Source organism: Anguilla rostrata, chromosome 5 (assembly GCF_018555375.3).
Source record: "Anguilla rostrata isolate EN2019 chromosome 5, ASM1855537v3, whole genome shotgun sequence".
Classification (NCBI taxonomy): domain Eukaryota; kingdom Metazoa; phylum Chordata; class Actinopteri; order Anguilliformes; family Anguillidae; genus Anguilla; species Anguilla rostrata.
In genome coordinates this window covers 38,186,250-38,206,260 of record NC_057937.1, presented here as the reverse complement: position 1 = coordinate 38,206,260, position 20,011 = coordinate 38,186,250, and the positions used below count along the sequence as shown (strand labels likewise).

General features: G+C 47.8%; 1 protein-coding gene across 1 annotated transcript in view; it reads right to left on the bottom strand.

Moving 5' to 3' along the window:
- LOC135255228 (carbohydrate sulfotransferase 8-like) overlaps positions 1–20,011 on the bottom strand; it is a 162,298-nt gene that overhangs the window by 106,002 nt on the left and 36,285 nt on the right. The window contains exon 2 of the mRNA XM_064336106.1: positions 11,026–11,225. Coding sequence (XP_064192176.1) covers positions 11,026–11,200 — 175 coding nt within the window. The 5' untranslated portion in view covers positions 11,201–11,225. The remainder of the gene's footprint in view (positions 1–11,025; positions 11,226–20,011) is intronic.

Genomic DNA, 20,011 nt, shown 5'->3' with positions numbered 1-20,011 from the left:
CCTCGCTGCATGTAACTTCTGCCCTGCACGGTTGATGTCTCATAAGTCACGCATCCAAATGTAAGCAGATATTCTGCTTCTGAACTTTCCGTCAAAAAGCCGGTTTGTCCCGGCGTAAACTGCAGCTGTGGATGATTCTCTGAATCCTTCCACGCTCCTGTTTTGCTGCTGCTGCTGTTGTTTTCGGAACATCGTTTTCGCTTTCATCTCCTAGGTCGACTCTTCGGCGAGAGCGGCGCTTATGTAAGCTTTCGTAGCCCGCCTCCAGCCTGCTGGGAAATTCTGGAAACACAGCCGTGCTCAAACTCACTTTACCGTGCGCGATCTGAGGTGTACGTGTGACGGTGAAGACAACTGTTCTGACAGGAGTGAAACTCGGAGAACATTGGCCCCATGAGGAGATCTAAGAAATCACAGTGGTTATGCAACATGGCCTTCTTGAGTCATTAAATCAGCTTCTGTGGGTACCCAGCATGCAATTATCAGGAACTCAGGAGCTGTTTTATCTTTCTTGTCTTTCTACTTTATGGAAACTTTATCAGAGATTTTAGTGAATGCAACAACCCCCCCCCCCCCAGATAAAGACTATGAAGGTGAGATATGTCAGATCAGAGTTTTCTCTGCAGGCCAAGTGTTCTTCAAGCTCATAAGCCACCTATAGGAAAAATTGTGCAAAAAAACCCCCCCCTGTAAAACGATAAGAAATGGTCCATGAATTTATTGGTACACTTTCGTCATGAATGATACTGCATTTTGAGTTTTTAACGTTTTGACTGCTTTCAAGTTTATGTGCAACCTTAGACACGCTAAATTAACTATAGTACGATCCGGAATTAATGGGAAACGGTTCGGAATTAGGCAATTCTGTGTGAATAACCAAATTATGCAATTATCTGATATGCAATAAAGTGGATTCTACTGTAATAACCTAAACTCTGAAAAGCCTTTAATGTTGTGCAGGGTAGAAGTAACACCAGTGGCAAACAGGATGGTGCAAGCATTCTTTTAGTGAGTATATAAAAATAATTAAAATACAGTAAGTTGGCATGGATTAAAAGGTTAATTAATACTGTACCATAAGTTTTAACTAACAAAAAAGGAAACGCACTTCAAGACATATTACCGTTCTAAATACCACTATTCCAGTAGAATGACCTCCTTACCATGTGTTAATCATTCAGTATAGGCTACATTTTCCTCCCAATTCTGCTAATTAAAATTTGTAGCCCTTCAATAAATAATGAATTGTTCCTATTTTTAACTTTTGTCATGCGTTTTATTTTTTATAGCCTACATCTCTATGGATTGCGGTGGTCTCTTGAAGACCAGAACTTTGCATTCCAAATGTAGGGAAATATAGGTAGATAAAATACGTCGAGGTGACGGCGGCAGTAAAGCTGGACTGACCGCAGTCGCTGTCACAAAGTTACCACCTAAGCCCTACTTTGAGCCAGCGAAACCCTGTGAGACGTACGCTTGTTATTCTGCTACGACAGAAATGGCCTTTTTTTAGTTCCTCGGTCACAGCGAGAAAGACATTAGTCATTCGTCGCTTTTTTGAAAGGACTCGCCGCGGTGGGGGCCTTTGATACCCAATCCGGGCCACGTGAACCGGCCCCGCAAAACACGAGAGCTCGCTTTCACGAGACCGCCGGAGACTCCTGACGGACAGATAAGGATATGGCGGGGGACGCGGACAACGAGGACCCTGTCATTTCGAATAAGCGCCCAGCCGCAGCCTTTAATCAGTGTCGACGCCACTCGGCCGAAGGCCACAGCGGCTCCCCTGTTAATATTAATTAGGAAAGATTAATACCTGATCTCATTATGTTACCGTGCAAAGCGGATCAGAGGAGTCTCCTGCTGACTCCTACACAATGAACTTACAGTAAATTAGTGGATCAATTATGATCGCTTTTTTTTCCCTGCGCGGCGCGCCACGTACTTTCCAGCCGCGGTGTCGATTTATTTAATCATTTGTTCAGATAAGCGAAGGGTGCTCTCACATTGGGCTGAAATCCTATTGGACGAGAGAGAGGCCCAAACGAGAGTGCCGCCAGCAGGTATGCCTGACGTGGACAGGCTGACGGCGTTCTGGGGCGGCAACGTCGTACAACGGGTAAGGCGCTGGTCTTGTAACCTAAAGGCCACAGGTTCGATTCCCAGGTGAGACACTGCCGTTGTACCCTTGAGCTAGGTACTTACATTGCTTGCTTCGGTATATATCCAGCTGGATGCAATGTGATGTAAAAAGTTACATAAGTCGCTCTGGATTAGAGCGTCTGCTAAATGCCTGTAATGTTATGTAATGGGAGAACAAAAGCAGGAGAGAGAGGAGGAGAAAGCGATAGCTGAACCGTGCGTCACGCCATACAGGAACTCTAGCTCCGCCCGCCTTCCTCATCACGCAGTCCGTCATCCCCGCGCCGCGCGGCGCGTTGCTTTGCGTACGCGTCATCACAACCAACAAGCGTGACGTAAACATCCAAGGACGCCATCCGATAACAAGGACAGCGGCGCTGCCGTGCAGTTTCTGAACATAACGAGACATCATCAGCATAAGGCCCTGCTGTGCTGCCCTGCGCTCGCACTTTACCTGCAATCCAAGTTTCGGAAAGACCGGAAGCTCGAGCCGGCGGAAAGTTTGTGAGGCCGCCTTCGGGTTCCACAAACGAGCCTAAACCAGGACTCGGGCTGGGGATCCTCACAGCGAGCGGCAGAGCGAACGCGCCGAGCCAGAGAGGCGCCGATTGGACCCTTCAAAGCCCCTTTCCGAAAAAGCTCCCTTCTCAGCGGGGCGCGGATGGCGCTTGCTCGATGTCCCCTTTTCGATTTCTCTCCCTCTCCTTATTAGCAAAGTTCACCCGCTGCCGTGCACAGCCAGCGGCCCCACGGAGGGCCTAATCTCATCTTCAATGGAAGGGTTTACCCTGCCTGTTTATCGCCGGCTAAAAACCGCGCCTCTCTCCCGCTCCACACGGTGTGTACCCTGCTGAAATGCCAGATGAAAGCGCCTGCATCTCCCCCCCCCCCTTCCGTTAAATTCAGTCTCTTTTGTTTCACGCCGTCGGAAAGTCTTTTCGGGTGCCTTCGTTCATTTCATGGTTTGCGGGCCACGCCGGCTATATTGGAGGCGTTTTCATGTTTCTGGATGTATGTAATGATGCATGGGAGGCATATGAACGCTGCGTAAGCTCCGTGTGCAGCGATGCATTTACTGCGCGTGCTCGGGCGCGCAGAATGCGCCACGCGTGATGAAAGGCTCCCCATTCAGAGTCAGACAAATGCAGCACATCGGGCTGAATATTCACCGCTATACTAGCTGCGGCTGGCGTATGGTAAACATCGTTAGGACCGTATGTGCACGCGGAGGGTACAAACTAGCACGAGCCTCCCACACAACCCCTCCCTCACAGGTGATCCCACAGCCGAATGTACACCTGCCATTCGCACTCAGCGCCGGAAAGAACTATCGACGCTACCGCGCGTCACCCGGCCGTGTAAAAGATCCGCGTGCGCCATGTAAAACAATAACGGACATTCATCAGGCGCGAACGAGAACAGCGCGCGCTCCTCCGCGTCACGGCAACGAGCTCCGATAGCTTCCGAGGGAAGTTGTTTTTTTTTTGCCGCCGCCGCCCCGCGCACAGAGGTTCTTTGGCAAGAAGGGCCTGAGAAAATCAATGATGAGACATGGGAGAAATCAGACACAAGATAACCTGGGAAAACAGAGTGTATAACAAGCCCCCGGCCTGACCGGAGGGCGCCGGCGGGAAGCGGTGATTGAAGCGAGGGCGCGGGGATCAGGTTCACGCGCCGCCGAGTTCGCCGTCGACATCCGGAGGGGCGGCTCCGTCCGCTTTTTTTTTTTTAAAGGTTATCGGCACGTCGGTTTATCTTGCGGTCAAAACGAGCACAGCGGCGAACACGCACACGCTCACGCATACCGTATTCACACATATAACGTCACATTACAATTTGTAAATAAAATAGCACGTTGCTAATAAACGACCGGAATGCCATTTTGTTGAATTTGCCGAGCGCACGCTAAGCCTGCGGACGCGTATAAACGCTCCGTGTTTCTGAATCGTCCGTCGAAAAGTCGGCACGGCGACGCTTTCCCTCGCTTTTCGTTTTCCGATAAAACAGAAGCCGCGTGTCTCGCAAAGCCCCGGATCAAGAGATTTGGCGGGAGCCCAGGTGTGCGCCTTTTTTTTTCTCTCTTTTTTTAGACGGCGTGATCCCCGGACCGTACGGGCGCCTCGCGTTGCGTGGCTAATGTATTCCTGGCCGGCTCGTCGGGAGTCGGGATTTTAATAAGGGTTGCCGGGGAGCGCTCGGGGCTCGGCGTCCGGGGGGACTGGCACGGACGCGGGGATTCGCGCGATTCGCCGGCGTGACTGCGCCCCGTACATAAACGTAATTAAGGTTCACGCGCTCACGGGAGCCAAAAGGGATGGGGATTGTTTCATTCCAAAGATCAGGAGTAAATTGTACCTAATGTTGCGGAAAATGACTTTGATATTGCCTTGCACGGCACCGCATCCCAATTAGGCCTCCAGTGACGGGTGGGCTTCCGGGAAGGAGGGAGGGAACGGGTGGTGACAAATCAACGCAAACGGCCCTGTCGGAACGGATCTGTTAATGCAGACAAACGACACTGTTACTTAAGAGTCACCCTTCATGCACTGACACTGTCCCGGGTCAGGCGCTCCCTGGTGATAAATGGCTCTTCAGCGCTCTCTAAAGCCCCTGTTTAACAGCAGAAACCGGTTCCGCCGTATTCTGTTCCGTCGCCGTTGACGCAACGACTGTTCTGCAAGGTGGCCGTGCTCGTTATATTTAATTTATCAACGGGATTATGACAAAACGACCAGCCTCAGTGTTTATCGCTAATGAATTTTTTTTTTAAAACCGAATCAGACATGGCTAACCGTTATTTATACAACTAATAGAATTAAAAGCATGTCCATATTAAAAATTTGTTGAGGAGGAACATAACATTTACCAAGAAATCTTGCTCTTTTGCCAGGAATATTCCCAGATGGATTTGCATATAAATAACTGCAGCCCACCAGCTCTGGGTCATCAGCGCAATTTAATTACATTAAGTGACAACTAAATTAGACTCTGCAAACAGAAAAGGCTTAAGGGATTAGTGGATTGGGGATCAGATTCTACCTTCCCCATTGTAAACAACATGCACTGTTCCACTCAGTCTCCTAGCTCTGATAGAAGGATGAAAGAGATGGTAGTCCGAGCACAAAGACAGAGAATCCCCATGGTATTCCTGCAGAAAAGCTGCCCTTTGTTTCTTGCTGTACAGATAAAATGGTCTCTCACTATTTTACTGGAGAAAGTGAAGGAGTTTGGAGAACAGTAAAACTGTCCACCCACCCTCCTGGCTCTTCCTTCCTTCTCTTTCTTTTTCTGTCTTTTCATTCTATTCCTCCCTCTCCCACATCTATATCTGTCACTGTCATTTTTCATTTCATTGACTTGAAGTGCGCTTTTCCTGGTGTTATTCAAATGAATTTGGGTCGAATATACCGTAGGTTACTTCTGGAAATTTCCATGCAACACCTGAGGCAACTAAAGGTTGCCGGCGTGTTTATATGTGGACACCAGTGTCCAGAAGACATTATGTGTCATTTAAGATAACACAAAAATATTGTGTTAAAAAGATAAAATAAAGTATTGAAATACATAAAATGTCCATCACAGAATCCTGAATGTCTGTCAGGGAGAATGAGTGAGCCAGCTGGAAAGGTTGTGCGTATATGCCAATTGATTGCTGATTTTGACATTTTATACTAAGGTTTCAATTTAAAAAAAACTTCTGTTGGATATGTGTTGAATATCCTGATTAGATGTAGGGAATTTGATGTATCTTTTGGCGCACTGTAAGAGTGCATCCAGCACGTAGGAAAAAATGTGGACTTTGATATTCCAGCTGTGGTGGCAATTGTCAATTGAAATGATCCAGATATGAGATAGTGTGATGTTGCAAGGAGCTTGACTTTTGCTGGGATGGAATGGGAATGTTGTGCGAGAGTTTCTAGGTCATCTTTTATTTCTCCCAGAAGAGTAATTATTTCTACGGCTGGGTGTTTGTCACAGCAATCACAGGTGCCACTAATAAAACCCACCCTTCTTGTCACTTTTTTTTGGCAGTTCTGTGTTTTTCCCAGTTTTTGTGCTTTCCCGTGATTTCTCAGCACTTTCGGAGGGTAACTATAATGCAGCCTGCTGTCAGTTGTTGCAATCAAATGTTTAAGGGCTCGTGTCAGCGGTCTTGACGCTGAGTGCCCCTTGTCCTGTAGCTACAGGTGCTCCGTCAAAGACGCGAACCTCGCCATGTAGGCTACAGCATGCGCCAGATATAAGTTTATATAAGGAATAAAACACGGCAGCCCAGTTTTAAAATGATTTCAATAATGCAATTTCAGCACGCTGTTTTTCTAACAATGTTCTTTTACATAATTATCCACACTTATTATTACATCCGTTATTTGCGTGATCCTCCCTTAAATGCATACACAACAAGGAGAGAAGTGCACCTTGTGATGACTTATGTAGATGACACGCATACTGGACCCATGCGCCTGTTTGATGCATATGACGCATGTTTCTGGGGCCGAATGCGTCATATCTGTACCTGAAACTAATGGGAACAGGCTTAAAAAACTTGGCCTATATTGATTTTTAATTTTGATTCTTTATTCAGGTCAGTCAGTCTCTTTCCTTTTTGTTCTCTCAATTGCACTTCAGTGCGAACCCTGATAGAAAGGTAGGCTGCATCTGACTCTCGAGAAACATAATGGGCTTCAGGTACTCTGTGCAGCGAATTTTCACATGCTGAAACTTTGCAAAGACAGTCTACTAGTTAAGACGTGATGGTATGCTTTCCATACTAAATGACACTGTGCAAATTGATTTCTGTTGTATTGGTTTGCTGGTTTTATTGATTTACCTGTCATAGGCCATTTTGAGACTAACCTACTGTACACTCAATAGACAGTAGCCATTTTATTTTAATTTGCAGGCACCTAGTTGTGTTTGTTGCTTTCTTGGGGAGAGAAGACAATGATGTAGCCAAGTTACCATATGGTGCTTTTCTTAATAAAATGGCATCTATTTGACAGCTATTAATAGCTGTCAGCTATTAATAACAACTGAATATGTTTACAGTTAATGTAATAATGAAAGTGTGTCACCATTAGCAAATGTCAGGCTAATTTAAAACGATAGCACAGTAGTACGTGCATTGGCTGTTGATTGGATTTCACTGGATTCGAGTAGACGCTGAGTCCTTTTACTCGCAGCACTGAGGCTGCTGTGGTAGAGCTAGCATGAGGCCTGCACAGTGAAGAGCTGCGCTCTTGGCTGCTGGCCAGTGTCCGTGCTTGTGTTCCGGTGGAGATTTATACTGGGTGCCCTTATTGTCCCTCAACAATTATTTAGAGTCGCCAAAGACTATGATGTGCTGGAGCCGGTGGCCTTTGCAGTGCTATTGTACTGTGCGTTATCTTTACCGCGGGGAACCAAAGTCGGAGGAATGGGAGAAAGGAGAAGGCGGGTCAGATGGAACCTGCAATCCACAGCACTTATTAAAGCTCTACGACGTCCACAGACGAGCCTCAGCAGATTGAAATGTCTAAACTGGAGACAAAGAGGGAGTCCCTTTGTAACTACTTCACAGAGGCTTTATCTGCTCTAAAACTCCGTTGGGTGCATTAACATTATTATTACTATTCCCATTAACAATCTCTGAAGGAATTCAGTGTAATAAATCTACCACCATCTCAAGGCTTGTGCAAGCATTCACATTCACATCTGGCATCTAACATAACCTTTCAGAGAATATCTCCTCTGATCATCACAAAGGATGCTGTGTGGCTTCACTGTCCAAATTATATTAAATGGGGAAATTTGGGAATCAGAATTTGTAAAAATCTGCAAATGGCCAGTGTCCTCTGTTTTGTGGTGCAGGCTGTTTATTCGAAATATTCATACAGATTTAGACAGCCACAAAGGATTTCACATATCGCCAGTGGCGGTTAACAACTTGTTTTGTATTGAGGCCAGATTCTAAACACGTATCAGGATTGGGTCAGGGGGAGGTGTAAGGTGTGTTCTCTGTCACCTTTTACAAAACTAACAACACCAGTAGGCCTACGGGCAATGTTGACGAGGTCCAGCTCTGAAAGAAGCAAGAATGCTCACACTGTAAGGCTGCAGTAATAGCCCGGAATTACACATTCAGACACAGTACTTCACAGTGACAACCGGCCTTTCGCTCTGTGCCTGTGTCTAGACTTTGCAAATATGCTGCTATTCGCAGGAAACAGAACAGTCTTCAATGGATCTCTCACACTTCACCGCGACGTTCTGTTTTTTTTCCCCCCATGAAACAAAAGAAACGCAGTCTGTGAGAGAATGACTTTCGGTGCCCGTACACATGTTCATTGAGTGCTGCGGGATCAATGGAACATGGGAAGGAGTCAATCGTGCAGAGTGCATTTCTGAGGCCGGTAATGGCGCGGGATCCATGTTTTAACCCACGCCGCGCTTTCTTCCTGCGTCAGGAAGACGAATGTGCGAGCGCGCCTCAGCGCTGCGTTCGGGGACGGCGCGGAGGAAAAATCTGACCCGAGCCGAAGTTGCTGTCGTAAGTGTTTCCCGCCGGTGTTAAACTACACGGGCACCGGGCACCTTCTGCGATTGCCGCTAGCTTTGATAAATGGAACGAGGAATTTCTCCTGAGTTTACGAGCGCGCCTCTCCTCTGGATAATTTATGGAATCGCGGCGCTTTTCCCTAAAAATACACGCGCAGCCGAGGCCGTCCTGGAGGGAGGAGCGGAGGCTCCTGCTAACACGCGGCACAAACTGCGAGAGCTTGCAGGAGTAAATAGCCCCGGGTCGCGCCCAGCGCAGCGTGCGGCGATCGTGTGGCAGCTGTGGCTCCGTGCCTCGCAGAACAGGAGCGTATCCCGCCAGAAAACATCTCATTAATTCCCACACTTATCTCCGGTCTTGCTTTTTATAGCACGCTCGCGAGCTAGCTCAATTAACTGTGTCATGTAAATGCCCCAGAAGATGCTGTAATTAATAAAGCTTGGCGCGAGATGCTTTTTTATACAGACCGCGTTCAAAATCGATGGCTTTTTAGATAACCACCCAGGTAAGGCTTTTCCTGCGCTGTGGCTACTCCTCTGGTTAATCTGCGCCACCTGGGGTCCAGCTGAGCTGCAGGAATGCGTTCTTCTGATGCAATAACTGCACAGATCAGCCGGTTGGACCGCAGAGAGGGGGAAGAGGCAGCGGCCGGCTCCATTTAATTCTGACTTTCATAGAGTGGACACCCCCAAATGGGAGAGATAAATAAAAGGAAAAGATTTAACGGGAAAAGGCAAAACACACCGTCCAGTAATTGTCGTAATTCCTTAGATAAGTCACTGAATGTCAAGCAGCCATTGTTTCGTTTTTTCATGTTTCGCTACAACGCCAGCGCCGCCGTGCTACAGCAGCCTCTGTTCAAGCGGCCTCGCTGACACTCCAGCGTTACTCTGAGGGCCCCGTTGACTTTGAGCGCCAGGACTCAGCCGTGGGGCGGGGAGAGAACCGCGGCGACACAACGGTTCCTCCCAATTGTCTCCCACCGCCGGCGAGACATTAGAGCCCCGGGATTCCCGCTCTTATCTCGCCTCGCGCGCTCTCTGTCGCCCGATTCAGACGGCAGCGGGAAGAGACAGAGCGGGGAAAGCAAACGCTCGCTATTCCGGTCGGCCTTCGCTCGCCGGGCCGTCCTCTTCCTCTAACTTTCGGTTTCGTTTCGGAGCCCCGCTGATTGTCAGCGGTGAAAGCGCGCTCTGGGCGGTTTCCCGTCTCCCTCTGCCTACCAATAACAGTCCGGTTTTGGCAAACTGCGATCTGTGGAAATGTGGATGGGCCGAACGGGTCTTTCTAATGGAAAGCGGTAATTCCCGCTAGCGATATCGATCTGTGCGCAGGGAAAAAATGGAGACCATAGCTGATGTATTTTCTGGTATGTGCTGTGGGTGTCTCCAGATTTTATTGTTAATGAGAGACAAAACTGCTGCTTTTCAGCTTTATCAAGGCAAGGCATCTTTGAGGGAAGTCTTGCCCACAGAATAAGTGGAGAAACGGAGCTCTGTCTTATGGAAGGGAGCTTCAGGGCGGTGGGGTGGTAGCATGCTAATAGAACTGGGCTTGAGTTGTGGGTTCGATTCCCAGCTGGGATGCTGTTGTTGTACTCCCCTAGAGCAAGCTACTTCACCTGAATATTGCTTCAGTAAATTTCCAGCTGTGTGAATGGATTGCGTGTAAAAAAAAAAAAAGTAATCTGTGTAAGTAGCTCTGGATAACAGCATCTGCTAAATTCCTAAAATGTAAGCGCACTGTATAATAAGCAGTCATATTAATGCAATCATCGGAAATGGAACGCATTAACGTATTGTAAACAGGGAAACGAGCGCGCATAAATATCCTAGGATTATTTTAATAGCTTTATAAAAACAAATGAAACGGCTTCCATTTCCTGAGGAAAAAAAAAACAGGCGAAATAAAAGCGGGCTCTTTTTCTGCGTTCGATGGCCCGGTCGTTCGAGCGCAGTTCGTTTCAGGGTAGCCCCGCCCCGGTCCCGGTGACTCGCAGGACGCGCTGATTCTTATTTTCACCGTAACGTCGGCAACCGACCGAGACCCAAAGGAACCAGGTGCAGCCTGTTAAACCGCGCAGCCGACCGCGTGACGAACCGCTGCAGTCAATCAGCTAAGTGCTGAGTAACCGCGGAAACCTGCGCGCGCTCCGCGTCTCCCGCTCCGGGATTGGCAGTCCCGATCCGCCCCGTCAACCGCGGCTGGTTTTTCACCGCTCCCGCGCCAGCCGGTGCCCCGAAGCACCGCGGCCCAGGCGCCCGGCACACGCAGCGGTCTCCTTAGCGGAGCTGGCGGGCGGGGGGCCGGGGGGCTGGGGGGGGGGAGGCGGGGGGTTGACTGACCTGGAGCCTGCTGCTGCACCATCTCGGAGAGGTCCTGCAGGTGGATGAAAAGCACCAGGCCTCCGGCCCCGAACAGCAGGAGAAACCAGAAGGAGCAGGGGAGCTTCATGGCCGCCGCTCGCAGTCTCCGCCTCCTGCAGCGAGCGTGGAGCGGCCTACATTCCGCCAGGGTCATCTCAGGTCAGCCCTGTGAGAGGGACCTGGAGGGAGGGGGGAGGCGAGAGAATTAGCACACCGGCAGCAGGTTCCTCGCCTGAAGAAACGCCACAAATCCAGCCAGGACAGCCCATTCCAGTCTTTAATATGCATGAAACACATTTAGCAACAGCACTTATCAATAATGATAGTTTAATCATTAAGTGGACGCCTTCAGCTGAGGGCGATTTACAGCACGTAACTTGCACAACTGCCTTACTCAAATATGAAGAAGGATGCCTATAAAAAAAAGTATGATGTCAATGTTAAGTTAGTGATGAAGTACAATTCAGAATGCGAGTGTTAAAATAAAGACCCACTACTCTTTAAATCAAGGGGCTTAAAAACAACGTTTGCGCTGATTGGCTGCCTTTGCAATGGGCCCAACGTTATGCTCCATCAGACATGGTACACTGCGTGCGTGTAAGACTTGTTAATCTGCTTATTTACGCATAAAATGAATGCATTGATTGGTCGGCGTTTTTGCCAGGCCAATCAGACCCACTGCGATGCCACTTCATACTGAAGGCGGGTGAAGCCAGAGGAGCAGCGGTTCTGTGTGTGAAAGGGAGCGCTGTTTCTGTGCTGTGTGCGTGTATCAGCCTTCCCTGCGCTGCTCGTGTTTCCGTGGCAATGAACCTGCCGCTGGCTCCAGGTGCCTCTCCTGCCCGAGACAGGGAGCGTGTCTGCTTCTCAGGGGCTCCTACTGTGAGACGTGACCCTATTTTAGGAATCGGGGGACCGTGACCGTGCTTGGTGTGCATCCCGAGCACCAATAGCGCTGTCTGCGTTGTTCACACACACGCATGGCGGTATGCACACAGGCGTGGGCGTACACACATGCGCATGCACGCGGGTTCCTCTGCATCGATACGCTTTAAACACGCACACGCACAGCCAGAGGCATTACAAATGCCATGTTAGTAATACTGTCCTCTCTATAAACACGCACATGCACGTGCACACAAAGCCAGAGAGACCGCATGCTGTGTCCTGGGTAATACTCTTCCTTCGTACGCACACACACACGCATACACACACACATCCATCTGTTAGCTGAAGACTGTACGGTATCTGTGATCGTGTCTCGCCTTGGGAGGGGTTTAAGCCTTTGTAGCAAAATTTAAGGCAATTAAAACTGCATGTGTATTCATTAATAGCTACTGATACGTGGACTCTGACGATAAGACTGCATGTCGTAACTGTACATTACATGAAGCATTCACTGGCACTAATTGAAGGCTAATGGTACATTTTCTAACGAATAAACACGAAACTATAAAATCCCTTAATGACCCCTTTTAATAACTGCTTTAGCCATACAATATATAGGATTGTGCCAGATTGCAATGCACCTGAACTTCCGGCAGATTTAAGCAAGTGTTCATAACATTAAAGAAAATGCAACACAAATTGAGATTTATTAGACACTGTTAGAGTGCATTTATAGTATATTACATTTATGTTTTATTGCCATCGTGAAATTAATATCATTAAATCGGATTCACGCAAGGTATGCAGATGCATGATCAATATAAAGCCAATATGTACTCAAGCTGATCTCATCAAACACTTAGATTTCCACCTTCTTGTCACCATGTTTGTTACTAGTAAACTAGAACAGTACAGCTGTAAAAGCACAGGTAGAAACTCCCTGACCCGCATTTGAAAAGCACATGATGTTGCTGTGATCAGTGCCAACTGAGGCTGGTAGTGCCATAAGGGGGACACAGCATCACCCAGAGAGGGTGGGAGGAGTTTCCAGGATACTCCCCGCCTCTCTGCTCATCAGCAGCTGTCAATCAGGCGCCTGGACTCTGTCAGCGGCGGCTGCCTCAGCTGTGCAGTCCTGCAGCACCACGACAGGCTGGCTGCAGAGGGAAAATGTGCATGCGAGGGCCCCTCGATGGAGGATGCTGCAGCAATGGGAATTAACCTACCGGTGCAAACTGCGTGTTTCAAAAAAGGAAGGAAAAATAAATGAGCGGGACATATTCAGAGATTTGGGTTCTGACGAGTCGGAGCAACCTCACATGATCCCACATAGCTGCGTTCCACGCATTCTAATTAGATGTTAGTATGCAGAGTGAATTTAGAGAGTGAAACCTCCTCTAATATCATACTAAGGAAAAAGCCACTTTATACGTCAGAATATAACATATAATCACTGCACAGGCAGGTGATTCGGTCCTGAAAGCTTATGAATAGCGTACTGAAAACTATAATCTTTTTTTGATTTTATTAACAGAATGTTTTTGCGTTAGCTCTGCACGAGCGGCCACGTGCGCTTCCACAAAAGGCCGCTGCTGCCCAGTCTCGCCTGCCAAACCCGAGCCCGAATATGAAAATATATCCCGGCGCGTCTTCAGTGCGCGTGCCAATAAAGCCAGCCCAAGGCACGCTGCAGCTGATTTCTATGCAGCAGCGGCAGGGATAGCTCCATTGATCTCACGGGAAAGAAACGTAGCGTCTCAGATCAAACGCGCTACCTTCAGGAACAAAAGTTCGGACATCAGTGCGTTTCCTGCGGAGGATATTAAACAAGTCTTTTGGAGATTGCTGCTATGTTATGCGGTGAAATTAGGAAATAAACCATCCAAAAGTCCCCTTTTAAAGTTATATTGGAATGACTCACGGAATACATCAAATTTAATCTGCGCTCGACAAATTTATACCCAGACGAAGGCGAACTGGTTTGACTGAGCAAAAAAAAGATGCCGCGCGTTGCAAAGGCAACGCAAACATTGGTGTTTTGAAGTGCAAGTAGAAGTAAAATGACAGCTATGCTGAGACTGCTAATGTATTTAATTATTCCATATGCCTCTGAGATATTTGAACAGCTCTGGAGGTACGCTAAAATGCAGCCCTAACTTTATGAGGAATTAAATGCGCAGGTGGTCAGAAATTGCTATATTAAGAGTTCTCAAGCAGAACCAGGAGCTGATGTTTCGTAATGCACGTAACACCGTAAATTAGAGCGAGGACATATTTTCAACCGAATATCAATAAACAACTTTCATGAGTAGTTTTGAATTCATTAGCGGAAATGATTATTGGTTAGCAGATGCACTACTAAGGACATACTGGAGAACAGTGGTAGAGAGCATGCACTAACAGTGATGGGGGGGAGGCTGTGTAATGTAAATGGAGTGCGTAAAGCGTCCTGAGGTCTATTGCCTATTGCACGCTGTGCTATGAGAGCTAACGCCGCTAAATAACCAACATGTATTCAGACATGCCTTAAAAAATCTTCACTGGAGCTTGTGTTTGCCAGTTTCTTATTTGTCCCTAAAACAGGGTGACTCAGTGGAATCCAAGCAGACTGGCTGGCAGCGATTCCGATCGGGAGAACTGATATGATAGATTAGGGCTTGTCGCTCTTCTTGACACTACTCCCATTTGTAAAATGATGCCTTAAAAACTGGAATTTGTGATAATTATAGCTGGTTCAACTTTGTGTTCTGTGAACATCATCTTTCACAAGCATGTTGGAACTGTAAACAGCCAGGGGGTATGCTGACAACTAGCGTGGGGGGGGGGGGTTGGGGGGCTGAAGGGGGGAGCCTTTGTTTCCAAGAATTTTTTACAGAACAGCTTTGAAATAAGTGAATTCTAATGACTTTTGAAAGGAAAATGACATGAGAGGGGGGCGAGTGAGAAGAAAGGAAATATGTTGTTTTTTTATTGCGGGTTCATGCAGCATAAAATTACAGCAGTTATGAATAAGACTGGGTGTTTGTCACGGAAAATATTGGCTATTTAATCGCTTTGCTCCGTCAAGTAAAGCATGCTTTTTTTTTTTGCTTCTAACAGAACGCTGTTAGAAACTGAGCATGCTCAAATGACATTTCTGAAATAATAAAACAAGGGTTACCGTGTGTATATTTTTATTTCTTACTTTTCTCTTCTCTATAACATGTTGTTTGTTTTGGTACATGTTCTATCCGTCGTCATTCAGTTCTTTAGTTTAAAAAAAAAATTCTGGTTGTCAATGTGGGGGGCAGGGGGTGGCTGCACCCTCGCACCCGCGCCTCTGACGTCGTCGATCTTTCACTCCGGGAGCAGCGTGCTCAGGGAGCCAGCGGCTCTGAACTGTTAATGGAGCTCCGGTACGGAAGCCAATAAGGGGGCCACGGAGTGACACGAGCCAAGTCTGCCTCCCACGCCGAGAGAAATCTCTCCCTCGCCACCGGGAGTCCACTCCCACTCCCGCCGCGAGCGCCAGCGCAGGCTGCCGGCACCCGTCCAGCCGCCCCCCCGCCCTCGCCCTCGCCGGGCTCTTCCGAGGGCAGCTCCTCTGTGTTTCTGCATTTCAGCAGCCATAACCGCCCCGATGCGTTCGGCTCGGTTCTCCCGCTTACGTGACATCGCAGCATCACCGCCTCGCTGCTCGACGAGGCCGGGCACATCAACGGCGAATCTCTTTCGTTGACGTGCAACTCGAGCGCGTGCAGACGGATGCGCGAGCCATCACGGGCTGAGGGGCCTGCTTTGCCGCCCGTCTGTGCGGACCGATTCATTTACGCCCCTCTTCGCAGACAGACTTGATGTACTGCGCAAAACAAAACTGACAGAGCGGTATAGAATAACGATGGGCGAACGGATTAATGAACTGTACCACTGGCTTAATGAATAATTCAGCCTCACCTGACATTATCAATGGCGATGGTTGGTTATTGATTCCACGCTGTATGATATACATCACGGCCGGGCAGTGGCAGGCTTAGGGAGCCGTAATGACCTCAATTAAACAATCAGGGTTGTTAAAACCGGCAGGGAACAGGAGCCGGGCTCGCCTTGGATTGGGCCGGAGGGAGACGAGGTAGGAAAGATCAAACTGAAGAGACCGGTTAAATATGTTCTCCGGCAATGTGTAAAGATAGGAAGGGAAGGAACAGGCCGTCTGCTGAGATGATGTACAGTCCGTTCTGCGCGGGTCAATACTGGGTTCCGCTGTCTGAACTGTATCCTCATTACCAGCATGCAGGCTCCCATAGACCCTGACTGCAACGCGCCCAGTTAACCTGCAGACCCGCTGGGGCCCCGCTTCCAACGCATCAGACCAGCCCAGTCTGACATGCCCTTTACGTAATATGATATATACCACAGCACACACAGGCATACATACACGCAGCGTGTGTGTGTGTGTGTGTGTGTGTGAGCACAATGCAGCCTGTGTGTGTGTGTGTGTGTGTGTGCGCGCAATGCAGCGTGTGTGTGTGTGTGTGTATGAGCACAATGCAACATGTGTGTGTATGTGTGTGCGCGCGCGCAATGCAGCGTGTGTGCGTGTATGTGTATGAGCACAATGCAGCATGTGTGTGTGTGCAGTGCAGAGAGCAGGATTTTATGTTATTAATCATCTTGTAGAACATTTTTTTCATTCATTCATGCTGAATTATGGCTGATTTTGCAGTTGCATCATGTGATACTGAACTATGGCGCGTAGTCCAGTGAAACCGGATGAAGCTTCTGTCTCACAGACCCAACAGTGCAGCCTCAATATCTTGGAGGCTAATGGATCTATATGACTGGAAGTATTACATTAATAAATTACTGACAAAATAGAAATTATGTCTCTCGGTCCCAGGCGCCTCTGTGATAAGTTGATATTGTGTTGTCCTACGGATTGGTTTTCTGTTACTCCGAAAGCAGATATTAGAGATATTGGTGTAATATCAGATTGTCTCTGGAAGTTCATAAAAAACAATCTTGATAGATACACAGAGTGACCTATTACCAAACTTATATGCTTCCTACTTCTTAGAAAGAAGCAGGAAAAAAATCTTTTTTAAAAAGACTGCTGATGGGTTTTTAACAAGAAAAAGCAAACCAGAAATATATATATACTATCTGATACCACTGTCCTGGCTTCAGTTCACTGGATCTCCATTACATTTTGCAGTGACTTCAAAAATTCTGTTACTTGCGATGCTCTATGCAACTGGCTATGTCCCATCACACATGAGCTAGCTCTTTATTAACTTCAGAGTGTTATGGTCCCTGACAGCTGGCTCTCATGACCTTCTTAATATTTATGGAAAATCAAAACAGGTGGCGAAGCTTAAAGCTCCCCACCTCCCCCCCGCCCGAGTTTTTGCAGTGGGAGTGACATATCACATCATGTATGGGAAACAGATTGTCTGTATGTCATTAAACCTCGTGCTGAAAATCTCAGTGAATAAATATTTTTAGCCTTCCTGTTTTTTTGCAATACTGCTGCAGTATGAAACAGTGAACACTAGTCTGTGTTTTCAATTTTCCCGATGAGCCACCTGTGTCTCCATTCTCCATTTGTCCTCCCAGCCGAATTGAAAATCCCATCTCAATTCCAGCACCAGAAGTCCAGCTTCCGACCGGTTTCCCGCGAAACAATGACAAAAAAAATCCCCCGCGGACGATGGGCAGACATTATATCAGCTGCCGGTCTGACGGGGGGATTGGGGATTCGACCAAGGTTTATCCCCCCCCCCCCCATTTCTTCTACTGAATGCAGTGGGGGAATGAGTTTTTCGTAGCTAACGTCACCGCTGGGCTTGTTCACCAGTGATAACCGAGGCACTGTCCTTGAGTGGCACACCCACGCCGCGGCTCACCATCGCCATACGTTCCATTTTCAGAGTCTTCCGTCTGGCTCTTATGGCTTTAACTCCTGAACGGCCACACCTCTTATACCAGCGGTTCTCCAACCCGGTCCTGGGGGACCACTGTGTATTGCTGGTTTTCGTTCCAACCGCAATAGCAATCCCATCATTTTAACAAGCCGTTCATTTTTCTTGATTAGGTGCTTCGCTAAGCACCTTGATTTGTAGAATCAGGTGTGTTAGTGCTTGGTTGAAACAAAAAGCCGTCACCCACACCGGCCCTTTCCGGATAAGACCGGGGACCCCTGCGGTTGGAACGAAAGCCAGCAATACACAGCGGTCCCCCCAGGATTGAGTCTGAGAACGAGCGTGTGACACATTCAGAGGCGAGCGAAAAAGAGGTCAAGCGTGAGCGTCGCCGCGGTTCTCAGGAGCACGCGAGCGTCCGCTGCACCTGCTCTTCCGCCGAGCCGCCGCCTGACCGCGCTGTCTGTGCTGACTGCTTCCTCTCGGGCTCACACTGGGCGCTTTCATCATTAGGCCTGGCAGCGGCGGCGCCCGCTGACACGTCGGACGCCTTCTGACAAATTATTGCGGCGGCTGCCGGTCGCGGCTGCACGTCGAAACGCGGGGAGCCCAGAGAGGGGCTCGCAAAACCGCCATCGCGGCAAAGAACTGCCCCGGTAACGAACCGGGCTTCCTGTTGTCCTGCGAGTCTCGAACAGCGAAAAACAAAGACTAGCAACGGCTGTTACTTAGCAGAGATTTTTCAAACAGAGCCATCATTCATTTTGACTACAAAATGGGCGCTCAGTGAGTAAAATGTAATTGCCACTGGAGCTCTATAAAGCTATTCAATTACAATGCTTAGTCCATCTTAAATGGCTCTTACACTGTTTACAGCACGCATTAATACTTCAATATGCGGTGCGGTGTGCTCTGCGGAAGACTATTACATGTTTACACAAGCCCCAGGACAACCCGGCAGCGTTCAGGAAGTTCCCCTTACTCAGTGGAAGAGATGCTAATTCTGAAGGCCTCCATATCCCCCCGAATTCGGCGCGGCCGTTTGGCGTCCGGCCGCGTCGCAACGCCGCTTCCTCAGAAGACCGCGCGTCTCGGTAAGTACCGATGCGAATCAATGCCGCCGAGTCCGCGCCGACCCCCGACCGTTTCCTTTCTCCCGCTCGCTTTCATCACCGCAGCAAGCGCACCTCTTTTCGGCCGGCCCGGCCGGGGAAGAGAAAAGGATGACATTTTTACAGGCGTGTCCATTAGCGAAAGGTTTCCTACACAGTACACGGTTTTTTTTTTTTAGAAAAGGCTGTTCTACCTGGATACAGACACAGGTGCAGATTCGATATACACCTGCGAAAACACGTCTCCTCGTCCCTGCTAGTTTCGCGATCTGGTGAGCTGCCTGGTTACAAACGAAATCCGATATATTTGCGGTTCTCGATGATAAATGCGTGCCATGTATCATCCGTGGTCTCGATTCAATGAAGGTACTAATTCAAGTCTAATGGCATTGTTCACTGGGGAGAAACTAATATATGATAACCACAAAAAAGTCATACAGAACAGTCCCCCCAGCCTTGTTCTATCTTTCTGTCCTTCGATTAATTATGTTCTTCATATCAAATGAAATAATTACAGCCCTGAACAGAATAATGTTAATTAGATTTTAATTAAATTGAAAGCCGTGTTCCTTTCATCGTTCCATTTAGCCAGTGCTCCCATTAAAGTGAATATATATACCACCATAATTAATCTGCATACAAATGAAATGTGAAGATGCAAACAGACTGCAGACAGATATGCTTAGTCATCCTTTGCATGATATTATTTATTTACCCTGACACTGATTTTTCAGGTTTATACTGTAGTTTGCAGAGGCTGGCCTTGGTGCATTTGCATTATTATACTCTTTGTCCTTCCTTTCCTAATTAAGGTACTGCATCTAATCCTAATTAATGAACGGGGCCAAAAAACATAGATTCAAAGTCCTAAGAGATTGTACTTTGATGCTACAATAACAAAATAATTCAACTCAATTGTTTTTCATTGTAAACCGCAGAGAAATAGGACATATGCATATGTTAATATGCAATTAAACCAAACAAAAAGAAATAGCACAAAAGTATTTGTTAGTCTGTTGGAAAGATCACAATAATATACTATAATAGCTCTTAGTTTTAATCACGTCA